General features: G+C 42.4%; 2 protein-coding genes across 3 annotated transcripts in view; one reads left to right on the forward strand and one right to left on the reverse strand.

Moving 5' to 3' along the window:
* The first annotated feature begins 204 nt into the window (after positions 1-204).
* On the forward strand, positions 205-5,849 carry riox2 (ribosomal oxygenase 2). Its single transcript, XM_066699482.1, has 10 exons — positions 205-374; positions 1,001-1,440; positions 1,537-1,656; positions 2,014-2,142; positions 2,365-2,468; positions 3,365-3,467; positions 4,196-4,358; positions 4,457-4,545; positions 4,725-4,838; positions 5,082-5,849. Exons 2-10 carry the CDS (start codon positions 1,003-1,005, stop codon positions 5,238-5,240), a joined length of 1,419 nt encoding a protein of 472 aa, XP_066555579.1. The 5' UTR covers positions 205-374; positions 1,001-1,002; the 3' UTR covers positions 5,241-5,849.
* A 212-nt stretch (positions 5,850-6,061) lies between these two features.
* Positions 6,062-15,996, reverse strand: part of LOC136746751 (uncharacterized) — a 34,782-nt gene continuing 24,847 nt past the window's right edge. Inside the window, exons 12-22 of one of the 2 annotated variants that reach the window (XM_066699479.1) lie at positions 15,843-15,969; positions 13,635-13,780; positions 13,155-13,281; positions 12,762-12,794; positions 12,060-12,169; positions 11,417-11,543; positions 10,974-11,101; positions 10,757-10,880; positions 8,171-8,329; positions 7,906-8,065; positions 6,062-7,587 (exon numbers count right to left, since the gene is read on the reverse strand). In XM_066699479.1, the coding sequence (XP_066555576.1) occupies positions 7,499-7,587; positions 7,906-8,065; positions 8,171-8,329; positions 10,757-10,880; positions 10,974-11,101; positions 11,417-11,543; positions 12,060-12,169; positions 12,762-12,794; positions 13,155-13,281; positions 13,635-13,780; positions 15,843-15,969 (1,330 nt within the window). In that variant the 3' untranslated portion in view covers positions 6,062-7,498. Of the gene's footprint in view, positions 7,588-7,905; positions 8,066-8,170; positions 8,330-10,756; positions 10,881-10,973; positions 11,102-11,416; positions 11,585-12,059; positions 12,170-12,761; positions 12,795-13,154; positions 13,282-13,634; positions 13,781-15,842; positions 15,970-15,996 lie in introns of those variants that run through there. The other variant, XM_066699480.1, reaches the window with a different exon arrangement.

Below are 15,996 nucleotides of genomic sequence, written 5' to 3' on the forward strand. Positions count from 1 at the left end.
AACATATAATTTTCTTTTTAAATATCCCCTGTGGTGCTTTCCACGCCTGTAACACTATTAAATAAATCCCATCTTGAAATGCAGATACCATATCCCAGTTTAGTTTATTATCCAACTTTGTTAAAGCTGTTAAACTATCCATTAAATACCACACACATTTTTATGTCTAAATAAAAAAAATCCCATTAACTTGTAAGGTGGGTTTCAGTGTCATTAAATACATTTTGCAGGCAAATTAAAAGAAAAACACGCATAAAATCACTTCAAGACCCTCGGCGCGTGCGGAACCGAGCCGCTGCGCGTTGTTTCCCGCCGGCGTGCTTTCCAGGCGCGCGCACACACACACGCACACACGTGTTCGCGTTTACCCTCGAGTAAGTGACTTTATTTCATTTATTTAATAGCTGACGGCGTTTTTATTATTCGAGTATGTTTCGTTGCGTAGGTACATTATATCCAGATATTTATGTATGATTGCGGTGTTGTCACAATACATAAACCTATTTGGATTTTGCCATTCCTCCAATGTAACACTTTAAACACGGGAATCTGCACATATGGGTAATTAAGTGAGCAGATTTCCAGCACCACAACAACTTTACATTAAAAAACTAAAGTGGGAAAGAATGGGAAGTTGTGGGTGATTAAATGTAACCAACATGGCATGTAGGGGTACAGAAATAAACAAAAGGTGTCAAACTTAACAAAACTCTCATGTGGTGTTGATTACCGAGCCATTATTTTGACTGCAGGTTTGACAGTATCTCTTTTCATTGGCTCACTCCACTGCAGGCTACTGGGGAAGGTCAATAGATGTCCAGGGCTTCTCATGCTGGTCTTATTTGAATCGCACCTAAGTGAAGTAAATTAGTCACTGACAATAGATGCACCAGAGCTTCAAAGTAACCAGAAAGCAATAATCTGTTCCTGTGCGTGTATTTGTGCTGGTTTATACTTAAAATAAATGATGTAAGTAAGTCTCAATCTATCTTTTGAACAGCTATGCCTAAGAAAGGGAAAAAAGCTGCATCAAAGATCTGCAACGAAGATGTTCCTTCCAAGCGAAGCAAGACAGACGAGGCCTCCACCGATGTGCCTTCGCCCTTGAGTTTTGACAGCCCGGCCAGCCTGTTCCAGAGCCTCATCTCTCCCATGGGGCTTCAGCCGTTCTTCCAGGATTACTGGGAGAAGAAACCCCTGCTCCTCCAGAGGAACGACCCCTCCCTGGCCGCTTACTACCAGTCTCTCTTCCAGCTCTCGGACCTGAAGGGCCTCTGTGGCCGAGCGCTCGAATACGGCAGGGATCTCAACATCTGTCGCTGTGTCAATGGGAAGAAGAAGGTGTTGAACAAAGATGGCAAGGTCAACTACAGCCAACTGAAAAAGGACTTTGACACCAAGAAGGCCACGATACAGTTTCATCAGCCCCAGAGGTTCAAGGTGAGCAGAAGGAAGGAATGGTAGTCACTCGTTTATCTGTAAAGAAATAATCACCCCTAAAAGATTCCTTAAGTTCACTTGGTGTCTTTAATCCAGGACGAACTGTGGAGGATTCAGGAGAAGCTGGAGTGCTTCTTCGGCGCCCTGGTTGGGTCAAACGTCTACATCACACCACAGAAGGGACAGGGGCTGCCGCCACACTACGATGATGTCGAGGTGAGACTGCGTTACAGAGGAGCTCATTCGGTGTAGCAGATCTTAATTCCTCCAAGAATTTCCCACACAAAGCTCATGAGATGCGCCTCATATTATAGATCTTAGAGTTGATGTCTGTAAGAGAATCCAAATGACCAGGTATTCATTATCATTTTAAAGTGTAATACGTAGGGCATTTCTAGTCACAACATCCTATGGGTAATCAAAATTCTTGCCTTATATTTTGTCCAAATATACAGCTCTGGAAAGAATGAGAGACCACTCCAAGTTCAGAAAAGAAAGTGGTCTCTTAATTTCTTCCAAAGCTTTATATGTTAAAGAATAGTTTTGAGTCTGTTGTGTGTCTTCCCCCCCAAGGTGTTCATTCTGCAGTTGGAAGGAGAGAAGCACTGGCGTCTCTATGAGCCCACGGTGCCCCTGCCTCGAGAGTACAGCCTGGAGACGGAGGAGCGCATTGGCAGCCCCACACACGAGTTTATACTGAAGGTACACAAGTCCTATTTATTTATGTTTTATATATATTATAGGCCGGTGCTTATGGATCTAATTCAAAACGTACCGCAAACACAGAAAAGAAAAAGCCGTTACTACTTGTTGAAAAGTGTTTTGCGCTTAGCCCTGCTTACAGGAATATTTACAGACATCCTGGACCTGACATTTAATTCTCTGCAGAGAAACGACATTACAAATTCTTTCTTTCCATTGCAGGCCGGGGATTTGCTGTATTTCCCAAGAGGTGTAATCCATCAGGCTGACACCCCGGCTGGAGTTGAACACTCGACTCATCTAACCATCAGCACCTACCAGAACATGTAAGCACGTCTCTCTGCCTGCTTCTCACCCCTCCACTCCATCCTACAGACAGGAGATTGTTTCACTGCAACAAATAGACTAACATGCATGAAGCCAAGAGCCCATTTACCTGTCAAAAATATTGATATGCATGTAAGATATCTATGTGTCATACAGACTATTAATTCAGTGTGTTTTTAAGGGAACGAATGACCAAAACCTGTACAATCAAACATATTTGTATACACTCATATGACACCCCACATTCATAAAACCCACTTGCAAAGCAATTCACATCCACATGAGTTCACAGAATGTGGATTTATGCTGACTACAACTTTAAAAGCCTGAAATAATTGTCAAAAATATGTCACAGGGGTCACAGGCATTAGCTGCCTAATTGGGGGGAGTGGATGTGGCAGTTTGGAAGCATACAAATACTGCCATCAGAAAGTTTACTCCATAGACCTAGTCATAGATCAGGAGCTCAGTGGGAAACGTTAAACGTCCTCGGACAGAATTTTAATGGTCATTCTTTGAGAGGCCACTAGAGGGTGGCCTTGATCCAGAATATATTGCTGTTCCAGTACTGTGCAAGTGTTTGAGAAACCTACTACTAAACCTGATACTGCAGTGAAGTTAATACCAATCCAGTTGTTTTTCATACATTATAGCATCACTGAAGATCATATTGATGTTTTTTTCTTACCAGCTTTTAAACAGCTTTTCAAAATCATAGTCAGAGCATTATATATGAAAGCTACTATAAGAAACAATAGCAACTTCCACTAAAGTCTGTGGTTTTCTGATTCAGTAATTTCTGGAAACCCCCTGCATGGAATAGCTGTCGACAAGAAAACTCAGATAGTGTTTGTGGCTCGGGGGGATTTACCTCTTCTCTCCATGTCTTTCTAAGGTCTTGGGGAGATTTCCTGATGGATGCGATGCCTGGCGTTGTGCTCGATTCTATTGGGAACGACGTTGCGTTGAGAGCAGGGCTGCCCAGGAACATACTGATGGTAAGACAGTGTCCCACAATTCTGCACCAATGAAATATCAACTAACACAATGTATTTGTCCTTCAGGGCTTAGTACTCTAAATTGTAAGCTCGGAGTAAGTGTAAGGAGTAATAGTTGTCTTTGAACTTTTGTTCATGTTTTGATGTAATTTAAATTAAAAAAAACTGCAGTTATTTTACATTGAGTTTCAGAATACATTAATTGTGTTTCAGGTTTCCCTTGAACTAGATTGCTTACTTTTTTCTTCACGTATTATTTTGTAAATACTTCAGGCAGTCTCGTTTTACTGTGTAATCCATTACTACAGCTTGGCCCAAATGTTGATGACAAGCTTTTGAAACACCTGTCTGAGCAGGTCGTGTTTTATAACCGCATATGTCTGGATAATCCAAATTTGCTTGGGAATTTAGTCTAAAGATCATTCCAAAATAGATACGTAGTTTGCACAATAAACACTGGCCTGTCCCTTGATTTATGAGTTGGCAGGGTTGTGATAAATCTTGTTGTATTCCCCAGTTTGCAGTGAAAGGGCCCATAGTGTTGTGGAACGCACAATTCTGCAATCACAGCCCCTTCTTATTGCTGCGGCTTGTTTTTTGGCCTGAACCATAAGCTCTCAGCACTTTGTGGGTGAGAAAGGAATAGAAGGTGCTGAAGAATTTGGTTTTAAACAGCAGTACTGCATAGATTACACATTAGAAAATACTCTTTATCATCACTCATCCAGGACACAAACTCATCCCATTCCACAGCCAAGCAGCTGGCAGGGTTTCTGCGACGCCTCGCCGACAACATGGAAGGGCAGGAATTGAGATCGATGGACATGAAGAGAGATTTCATATCCAGCAGGCTGCCCCCTTGTCTGGAGGACGGTTCCGAGGTCATGCCAGGTGGGTTCGAGACCATCTCGGCACCAGCCATCGCAATTTTAGGCTGTCCATTTTAATGTTATTCTTCTGAACTAAATAGATGTGTCTCCATGTCACAGATGGGAAGATGCCGGCACTGGATGATACGGTGCGACTCCTGTTCCAAGACCATGTCCTGCTGTCAGTGGAGCGTAGTGAAGCAGTGATGGTAAGACTGTTTGGGACGGTGGAGGCCAAGAGTGAAAGTGGAGGCCTGGTGAGGTCATTAAGTATCATATGGATGACCAAGGCTGTGGTCTCTGAACGTAGGGGAGACACAGGACACTGAACAGACTGTGACTTAAACGAGGTCATGATCAGTGAGGTCTGTGGCGTGTTTGTGTGCAGGACGAGCCGGCGGAGCTGGTGGTGTACCTGCTGCACTCGCTGAGGAACAACAGGGAGACGCACATGATGGGGCAGCCAGAGGACGGCAATGGCCACCAGGACCATCCCTCCGAGGTAAATAACTGGACACCCCCCCCACTCCCCTGCAGGCGAGCGCAGTGTTCATGCCAGCGAGTGCGAACGATCTTGACACTCTCCAAGCCTGCCAAACCCATTACAAACCGCTGCATGATTGCAATGGCAAAGACACGGAAAAGTCAGAGAGGTTTACAGTGCTTTTTTAATTAAATTGATCAAGAAAGGTTAGGCAATGCCTGGAGAGGAATACTGAAACTGATCCCCTCTCTTCACTCCCAGGCACAAGGGCTGAAGTTCCCCCTCTCCCACCTGGGGGCTCTGAAGCAGCTGCTGAGCCGAGACTCGGTGCCGGTGAGGGACCTGCTGCTGGAGCAGGAGAGCGAGAGACAGAACCTGGCCCTGGCTCTCTGGACCGAGGGTTTGATTCACGTCTGCTAGCAGAACTCAAAAGCTACACACACAGCCTGGCCCTGCAGTGTTCGACTGTTCAAGGTCATTTACTCTGTCTACACATGTGCTTTAATATCTTTAAGAAGCTTGTATTGGGTTTTGCATTTGTTATTTGATGTATATATACAGCTCATGTATATATATAGAGACAGAATATAGATCATACATGATAGTGGGGATCATTCATGTCAGTTCATAAAAGCTGGGTAAAGCAGCTGTATCAATAGATCCCATTTTATCTGTTCTTATTTCAGCAGTTGCTGTTTTTTATAATCTATGTGATTATATTTGTATGCCGTACTGTAGCTGCTATAAATAACTATAAATATAGCTAGAAAGAAAAGAGAGTAACGCTTTCTAAAGTGAGATCAGACGCTTGCTCTGACAAGGCAGTTTGCTGTGGTATTGGTTTTGAGTCATTACGCTAGCCTGCAGGAGCTCAGATCTCTGGCTCAGATTAGTGGTTAGGGTGTCTTTTTCCCTCTCCCTCTCAGGGGTTTGATGTCTGTGTGGAACAGGTTAGTTTTCAGCTGTGACTGCAGTGTGTGCAGACCCTGTGTTTCTGTAAGAGAATAAAGCGGGAGTTAAAAAGTTAAAGCGTGTTTGTGGCCAGTGTTTGCTGGAGGTTTATAAAAGCATTGGGATGGAAAATGTTAAGAATAGGCTGATCTATTTTAAAATATAAAATGTATGTATTTCAGTAGAGATCATATAAGCAGATTAATGCCTTATGTGGTGTCTGTGAATGTTCAAACTATTTTCCTGGCTTAAACTTACATGGAAAAGTCTATGAAGATGTGCATCACCCATTGCAAGTAAAATATATATTTATTTTTTAAAAACGAATACACATTTTTACACAAGTCTATTTGCATTCTATGTACACATTTGATAAGGCTATATTCCACACATACAGCATAGATAACACTGATATACAGTTATGGTGGCTTGTACTAATTACAGGTCTCAGGCAGAAAACAACTGTGGTCAAAACACTTGTTTGGAATTCAAATATTTATGCAAAATTACATGAAACTTCTACATTTAATACTTAAAAAAAGTTCTAAATTATATAAAGGACATAAAACATTAACAGCTTGCAATACTATACATAAGCATTTCAGGAATATACAGACATGTCACAGGAAATATTCACATCTATTGCTGAACGTTATATTTTGTGGTTTTATATCCAGTGAAATGACCCTTTTTTTGCATTTTTCAGAAAGCACACTTGAACACCATTTGTTTAGCAAAAAAAAGGCTGCAGTGGTCTAACAGCAGGAAGTGTGGGAAATGTGGTGTTTTTCCAAGTACTGCAGTAGCTAATAGGAACGGCTTTTATCTCCGTCATTGAGAGGGACTCATAATAGCTATAAATCACAACCCATTTTTTACACAGTACCCCTGAGATGCACTAGGAGCTGCCAGGTAGTTCCACAATAAGCGATTGTTCGCTGGACAAACTCGGGGAAAGATGTATCTAGCTGTTTCAGGAAGCTTTTTCAAATGCAAATCGCAAGTCTTTTCCATAGTGCAAATTTGCTACTGCAGTTGAAGAGCATAATTCATCGGTTTAAAAAACACAAAACGGCACTAAATATAAAATCCTTTTTGCACTGCCGCTTATTTTGGAGGTCTGGTGAAAGGTCCTGGTAGATAATACTAACAAGACGGCTGAAGGTAAATGCTGGGGGTGTTCTGCTCGAGAGACTGTGCACGTCAGGGCTGGGAGGGGAAGTTGGTCTCCATGTCCTTCAGCTTTTGGTCAGTGATGTAAAAAATAAAATGGGCCACCAGGTGAGTGTAGTTTATCAATCTAGAGCTGAACTGCTGAAGATGAAACCATCAGGTCTGTTTTTATGGTCACCTTCGTAATATTCACTGAAGTGCTCAAGACCCTTGCATTTATTAACTGGTACTTTACAATTATATTGAACATGTCATAAAATGGCCACCGATGTATTATTCCTGCAACCTGAGATTAGATAGGAAAAGAGATGAGTGTTTTTCAAAGGGGTCTTTGTGGCTCATAGCTCCCAGTGCACTGATGGGCAGCCGGTCACTGGTTCCCATCATTCACTTGTGTGTCATACGAAACTCTACTTTACCAATCTGTGACCCGGTGCCCCAGGCAGGTGGACTTAGTGGCCTTGCTCCCTCTGAACAGCACTGAGTGAATTCCTCTCATCGCTGGACCCCCGAGGTATCCCTACCAAGCCGCGCCAGCTCCCGAAAATCCCCTTCTACACGATTTCAATGTCCCAGTACTGTGTGGGGTGTTCTGCGGTGAACTCATTAACAACCAGGTGATCCTTGTCATAGCCTTTTCCACCTGAAATAAAAAGGATGACAAAACCATTAAATCTGAGCGTAAGTACTTGCAGAATTGTTCACCTCAATTAGCTCTCCATTACTAGATTGAATGGAACTTGGATAATTATTAAATGCCGTCACCATAACAAAGCAAATGAATGCAGAATTTCTGTACTGACTTGAATCATGCCTCTCATGAAAGTCTGAATGTTCAAGACCTACTCCCTTCAAGTTAAAGGTAAAATGCAAGTTCCTCCTTTTCGTACAATATAGCCACTGTGTTATGAAAGTGTACAGTGCAGAATCCACCCCTTCCCTTCCCCGAGCAGAGCGTTACCTCGGAGGTCCAAGACAAGGTGGTGGTTGAGGTGTGAGGATATCGTCCCGTTCTCGTTGACCCGCCACCTCTGATGGGCGCGACCGTGCTCCGGCCACAGTGCTACGCGCCCCCCCGCAGCGTCCTTCCCTCCAATCACCGCCAAACATGCCTTGTTTGCCTGCAACACACGGTTTCAACCTTGGTTTAGAAAAAGCTTTTACGTAGTGGGATGAGAAACCTACGCTACATGGGTGACCCAGGGACAGCATTGGCATTTTCCTACCTTGCACCTGAGAAGACCCTGGCGGACGCTCCACAGCTGGGTGTGTGTCCCCACTGCAGGGCTGAGGAAGACCATGGCTGGAGTGGATTCCTCCATCACAGCCTCACTGGTCAGTAGGGTGCCAAGGGCTCGGTTTCTCAGCCGGATGTACATCTTAGGCTGGGGAAATAAAGGGATTTGCATTTATTATTTAATTGATCTCACATGGCTGAATCAGAGTTTGGTGGAATCTAAAATCGCATTAGACAGTGGTATATCATATGGCTACATCTATATCTGAAGATTTAAGAGTTCTGTCCTGTTCATTAATCACAAAGTTTTTACATTTTACTTGGAGAAACCAGTCTGCCACAGATCCACAAGGGCAGACCTGCTTAGAATGAAAAGAAATGCATAAACTCCTCTTAGTTGATATGTTCTGTATCAGGGACATAATGACTGAGGTTAAGTTCCCCACCCCCAATTAGGACTTCCAATCGAGGAATGTTGCTTTGCTGCAGGTCTACACATTCAGCTATAGAAATCAGGACAAAACACTCTCAGCATGCTTGAACTTCAAATAGAGGCTGACATACTGCTGATTATATTGAAGGTTGCTACAGCAGACAGGGTCAGGATTTTAGAATGAAACATAACCTATACAATGATATGATTCAGTGGAATCACATTCAATGGAATTGCATTTTCTAGATTAAAAAATACCGTTCTGTTCCACTACGGTCAATGCCAAAGACAAGAGGGATGACTGGAATTCATTACAATAGCCAGCCTCTGCTTTTTTACTGAATTCTTCTGTCAGGAAACTGCCTGGGTGTCTGGACATCACGAGTGTGAACAATGTTTGGTCCTCTCATGTGATACACCCTCGGCTGATTCTTAACCTTAATTGTTTATTGTAAAATTAGTTTTCCAGGACTGCAGGAGAGAGTAAACAAAAAGCAAGACAAATGCATGTAATAAGCATTAAACCAGGGATGAGAAAATGACCCCCTGTATTTACACATCCTCTGTATTCATAATTTGGCAAAAGAATTACAAGTCTCCTTGCGGCTTGCACTCTAATACTACTAAGCAGTCCTTTAATGATCGGACTCAATTCAATATCCTTTAGGAGCGAAATGTGGCTGAGCTTGTATTCAGGTTTATTGGTGAATTTAAAATTTGAGTTGTACACCAACAAAAACAATTTAGACAAATGAAAGGGCTGTGTGTTTTTCAGCAAGCATTACTATATATCTAGGAAGTCAAGAGTTATCATGACTACCTCTTTATTAAAATTATAGGCACAAATAGGTTTCAGTTCTCCACCACAATAAAGCCCCCTTCTATAAATTCTTGGTTTGGACAGAAAACTGCTGAAAGCCTGATAAGCTGCTGAGGCATTGATCATGTGACATACATGCCCACACAAAAACCTGCCTTTTTAAGCCAAAGATAGCAGCCCACAGACCAAGCCCCCCAGAAAATAAGGAAAATGAACTGTGAATGAATGCTGGGATTGTTAGTTTTAATCACTCCTATTGTGGCAGCTGAGAAAGACATGACTGGACCACTGATCTTTTAAACTCTGACATTTCCCCTCACCACTGAGTTTAACAAAGTTAAGAATAGGGTTGATGGTAGACCATTTCCTTAAAAACAAAAAATGTGGTTCCTGATACAGCCAAAACCAAAAGAAAGCTGGCCTATTACGGGGGGGTGAAAATAGCTGATGAGTCAGTGTGCTAAACAAACTCACTCATCATTACTTAAACTTGTAAACGCAGTGTTATGGTAATTATGTCATAATTCTTCTAGTTATTTCAACTTTTGTGTTTTATATAATGTAACTGCAGTTTGCTTAACAATGCACATCACAAGTGACAGGTCACCAATCCCTGCAGGCATTTTCACTTTCATTCTCCCGTTCCTAGATTCTCGCTGCCGCGCCACTTCCTGCTGACAAGCCCTGCTCTTGGCACGTTTCACCCGGGATGGGAGCTCACGGCTGGCGCTGTACACTCCACTGCGCTCAGATCTACCCTGAGGCGTGACTTGGATCGTGCGCAGATGAAGACGCGAAATTAATGACAATCTCTTTCCATTCAGCAAACAAACCAGACTTTGGTTCGCCTCTCGTCTCTCTATCATCTCCCCCATCCAAGTGCAGGAAAACACTCAGACTTAATTGACATGCTCAATTATTCTTCCTTTGTTTCTTCTGGCTTTTACCAGAGTTAGAAATTAGAGGTAATTTTCTTATGTTTAAGAGATCAGACTCCAGAGAGTTTTAGCTTCATTATTTAATTGGACCGCCCTAGCACACTATAATAATAATTATCTGCAGTCTACAAGCAACATTAGAGCAAAACATACGTCTTACACTAACTTGTTCTATTCTTAGAAACCTCAATATAACTAAGAGACAATGAAAAGCAGGGCTGGGGAATTTTGGACATGCCAGGCCAGGCTGGGTCCTCTTCTGAATTATTTCACTCATATCCAGTCTTTAAAAATCACCATATCAGGACTGTCAAGGATATGTTACTCTCAAAGTGTTCCTGAAGCAGCAGTCTGTGGGGCTAAGGGTTTCTCTGGAGATCTCACCTTTCCCAAGGGCTGTAGAGAGCCAATGGTCTTCCACCCACTGTAGTCACTCCAGCAGCCAAACTCTTCAGGATTCAGGAGCATCTGCCGTCCCTTGAAGTTGGCATATTCATACACAACCCACCTGGAGAGACCGGAGAACCACAGGGAGATATTTAGATATTTAAAAAGTCAATATCTATTCCCCAGAAGACCTGAAAAGACATGAACTACTCACCGTCCACTGTTGACTCGGATTGATTGGGTGAAGAAGTTGTTGACAGTCTCCATGGGATCCTGAATGACCATCTCTTGGCCTTCGAATGAATCCAGAGAAAAGAGGCTGACAGAGGCGTCCGAGAAGCTCTTGGAAACAGAAACCAGTAGAGGAGAAATTGGTTAGGGGCCTGGGTCTCTCTCAACAGTTGTGCCATCTACACTCTGGGTAATGGAGAAGTGGAATAAACAGTCGCTGAAACAAAAACTATCCACCCTGACCATTTAAGTGAGTAATAATTGACAATTAATTAGTCAGAAGGTAACTGTGGTCAAATAAATTAAGTAATGTATCATTGTTACCCATGTGGACAGTATTTATAGAAAAAAGTCAAAGAAAACACAGGAGTAATAAAATGTACACTGGAACTGAAACGGGTGCTCCCACAGTTCAGATTGACTTACATAGGGAATGGGCTTCAGGGATTTAATGGATGTTGCCACGCAGCCACAAGAAGTGAGATCCGGGTAAAGGCCTTCTTCCAGCACAAATTGGTTTCCAGCAAAGCCTTTATCATTAAAGAGCAGCCAGCTGGACAATAGGGACAGAGTGAGTCAGGTTCCCAAAGCAGACTGATGGCACAAACACACACAAAGATATGGCAGGTAACTACGCAAGGCTCGGGGGAAAAAATTAGGAAATGTGATTTGGATGCAGTACTTTAGGGCTCTTCGAGAATACAGGAAATGCGAGTGTGCCAACTGTTATTAGTGCTTTATAACATGCACAATCCCATCTGGTAACTGCTCCCAGGAAAGTTACATAGTTCATGAATTGTGTATCGGGGCAAAGTGTAAAAGAGTAAATGTAAACACAAGCCTAAGAATTAAAAGGAGGCTTCATCTCTTGTGTAAATCATAAGCAAAGGAAAGTCTTTGGCAAATTATACTTCTCAATGCATTTAACAAAGAGGGCAAAGAGGTACAGACTTCACACTATACCCATATGCTGCTATTGAGCAGTCTCTGAACTTCCTCTGGTGTGAAAACGCATGCAGCGCTGCAGTTCTGTTACTCTGCGTTTCGTCCCACGCTCTCAGACACTCACCATCCTCGGATCACCCTGAACGACTTGGGAACTGACAGACTGCAATCCAGCACCTGCGCCTCGAACTCCTCACTGCTGCCGTGGTAATGAGGCTCACTGTAAGCTCTGAGCTACAAAAAGACAAAACCCACAAGCGCTGGCATTGATGCTTTACTGTAAGAACTTGCACCACAAGTTTTTTTTAGGTCACTTAGTTTTTTTTCATTATACATCAACTAGCCTTTTTATATAGTGTATCATAGTTTTGTCCCTTTCTTTGGCAAAGCTTTCATACTTCTTTTAGGTCAAAGTTAAAGAGTCAGTAATATTATATATTGTACAACAATTGAATGCAATATGAACCAAATTCCAGAGGTAGGCTGTCACAGTGGAGGATTGCAGTGAGGTTTGCAGAGTTGGTTATGAAATGAGGAATAAAGCCTGTATTTTTGTTCCCATGGCCATCACATCTCTTCCCATCTCTGTTGTGCTTTCCGTCAGCTATTCATGCTACAAGGGAAAGCTTTTCGATACACTTGCATATTTAATGTATTACCCTGGAAGTTTGGGTGAAATTTAAATGCTATTCTACTTTTCTGTTCTGTAGGAGTAGCACTTTAACAATAACTATACTTAAATAGTCTAAATACTTTTATTTTATATTAAAATGTTTTCCTTTAATTCTACACTTATTTATTTTACTTTTCTTGATGTGATACATACCAAGAACTGGGACTCGTCTCTGCCAAGGGGTTCCTGAAATTAAACAATATTATTCAGGTACAGGATTCCACTTAAAATGCAGAAGTGTAAATACTCAGAACAAATCCTGATTATTCAATCTCACACAGTAATGTTGATTATACACAATATTAGGGAAAACCAGAGGCATGCTTGGGAGACTAACTTCTCCAGTTCTCCACCATTTTTCGTGTTTGCAGATAAAGCAAATCCCTCGTGTATGTATTTATGTATATTACTCTCATTTACATCCTTGTTATTGTCATTCTCGGGACTTCTATATAATATGTACTTCCCTAATGCAGTGGCACAAACTGAACAGGGTCCGATCCATTTCAACAACCCATATAGCGCTCAGTTGTTGCCAGTACTCACCAGTCGGATGGGCCGGATGGATCTGATGGCATTGTCTGAGCCGCCCCAGTCCAGGAGACTCTTGTATACCCCCTTCTCCAGGACATACTGCTTCCCACAGAAGAACTTCTGACTGTACGCCACCCATCTGAAACCGTACAACCCGATCAACCAATCACAACGACTGTATTATGAGCTGCCTGAATACAGTGGGACTTGGACCTTTCTTGAAATGTTCTGGAATCATATATTTGTTAAATAGGAAAGCACATTAGGTCTGTAATGTTTAAGGTGGATAATCATACTGTTAAGCCTATGTTATGGTTTTGGGTACATTCATTAATGTTATGGTGTCCAAACAATATTGATAATGAGGTCCCAATCACTCTTTCTCCTACTGTCCCCGCCTCCCTATGGGCCGCTGGATAGACAGATATATGCTGCTGTCATGTTCACACAAACCCCCCCTCTCGTTCGCTCAGTGGCGCTCGGTGTACTCACACGCCATTCTTCACATGGATGGAGTCGACTCCTCCAGCACAGCCCACACTGTCCAGGTCTGGCATGTCAAGGTCAGAAATATCGCTTTCCTCGGCGTTTGCTGAGTGCAGTCCTTTAATCAGTGATACTGAAGGCTCTATGAGCTCCTGACAACAAGATAAGCGGTGAGACAGCTGGGTTTAAAATCAGTAACACTCTGTGACAGGGAAGTAATCATCTCATAAGCACTGGGAAACCCTAAACATATTTTCACTTCAAGAGTGTAAAAAACAGATAGCCAGAGACTGGTGTGTGTGTGGGAGGTGCATTTGAGTCATCAGGGTAACTTGGGACAATATTCACCAAGCACTTCACATTCACATATTTTCCATTTCTCAGATCTCAGAAGCGTTTCCAAATCAGTGGAGAAAACCTGCTTCTTAAAACAAAAATGGCAGTCACATATAGCTTATCCCTGGATAATCTTGCACTGATCAGATGTAAATGCTACGTTTGTGTTCCAAATGTTTTAGACACGTCACATGTACTCATTAAGACTTACAATACCATACAGTTCAACAACCGTTCCTAAAGCCCTTTATGTGGAAGACATCTAGATTCTACAAGAAACACATCTTATTTAAAGGTTTTAAATCTCATTGTAGAGAAAGTTACATTTCTCAGAGGACCTTGGCAAGAGAGATAGGCTTGATAACGGTTTTATTAATGGAATGTTAAGCGTTTGAGATTCAAGGCGCTGATGGCAGGAAGTCAGAGGAAGAATTCTTCACATATTACTGTAATGATGTCACCAATACTGATGCTACTTGTTTAATCTGAGTTCAGTGGTTTGGAATAATTTGTATCTCAAGGCCATAATGTTTTCATAACGATACTCCAAATCACTGGCAGGTATTTCCTGAGTGATGGCAGTACTGGGATGCTCTGTATTTTAGTTGGAAGTTGTGGGGTAGTGTGCAGACTTCAGACAGGCAGGTGTTTTTGTGCTGCCTGCTGTCCAGCGGACAGGTGTTTTTCATGATTCAGTCCAATAAGTAAATCAGTTCTGGAGCTCAGGGAAATTCGTCAACTTCCTGCAGTATCTGGGAAAAGTATTTTTCATTTCCTTTCTGTATGAAACATTTTATCCAGGGGAGGAGAACAACTCACAGAGCCACTGTCATCATCTAAGCTCCTCTTTGAAAACGCAGGCGGGCGACAGGGAACAGGTACTTGCATTTTAGAGTTCTGTTACGTGACAACTTCAACAGACGGTGTGGGTGGGGGCGAGAGCTGAGCAAAGAGGGATATTGTACTCAGCCCACATAAACCAGCCAAACAGCAGACAGGTCAAACTGATGATGATTAGGATTCCTGAAAGTGGTTTTCTTTTTGTGTTTTTACAACTGGAGTGTCATCTTATAATGGGCTGTATGCACATACAGATTTCAAATTCATCATTACATATATGCACCTGCAACTTAATGCTTGCTAATGGAACATTATAACTGTTTACAGAAGATGTTGTTAGGATCGTGTGGTTAAATAGAGTTCACTTCTGGGAAACCAATGTACATAGCCTTGGATCCCCGTTTACCTGAATGCTCAGTAAAAAGCGGTACAAATATTTCAATAATAAAAATCCCCATTATCCTTTTAAAACACTGAGAAGGGGATATACTATAGATCGATGCACACTGGAACATACATTTTAAATTATCCACTTCTGAACTGGTTGGAACCTGAGGCCACAGACTGCAAATTAATCCTTTTGGTCTTTTTAAGGTATATACTCAGGAACTAATACTAGGCGGTGAATTACAGTGGAAAAAAATAATTAAAAGTATTAAATTAGTGTGCCTGAGCTTCACATGGATAACAAACACACTGCAGATGTAAGCCTCCCCTCAGAAATAACTTGGTGGAAGCTTCGTGTGATGGAGGCTGAGCCGGATCTATTTCTGTAAAGCGCTTGTCAGAGGCGTCTCATATGAGCCCGCTTGCTGTCAGTTAACTGGGTCGTGTCACTGGCTAATGTAAAACCTGGCCCACTTTCAACACCTCACGTACAGCTTCTATTCCTGTTTGGAACGCACCAGTGTAACCTGGTGTCTGTACAGTGTGCACCTTTGATAGAAGTGCTCAGGATAGGTTTTAAATATCACAGGGGTGGCACTGTGTTGCATAGAGTTGAAGGCTTGATTTACAGCAGTATTCGGCAGAACTTACGGCCTGGATGTAGCGCAACGAGAGCAGAGATTTTTCTGATCCGCCCCATGCCTGCCAGTTTGAATAGTCTCCCTCTTCTAGCAAATACTGATTTCCTTTGTAGCCTTCATCAGAGTAGGCCACCCATCTGTGAAATACAATGGAAAATGGAGAT

Source organism: Amia ocellicauda, chromosome 3 (assembly GCF_036373705.1).
Source record: "Amia ocellicauda isolate fAmiCal2 chromosome 3, fAmiCal2.hap1, whole genome shotgun sequence".
Classification (NCBI taxonomy): domain Eukaryota; kingdom Metazoa; phylum Chordata; class Actinopteri; order Amiiformes; family Amiidae; genus Amia; species Amia ocellicauda.

Coding starts and splice junctions, on each gene's coding strand:
- riox2 (XM_066699482.1), top strand. CDS start 1,003: ATGCCTAAGAAAGGGAAAAAAGCTGCATCAAAGATCTGCAACGAAGAT. Junction 1,441..1,536: donor ATCAGCCCCAGAGGTTCAAG/GTGAGCAGAAGG, acceptor TCTTTAATCCAG/GACGAACTGTGGAGGATTCA. Junction 4,839..5,081: donor ACCAGGACCATCCCTCCGAG/GTAAATAACTGG, acceptor CTTCACTCCCAG/GCACAAGGGCTGAAGTTCCC.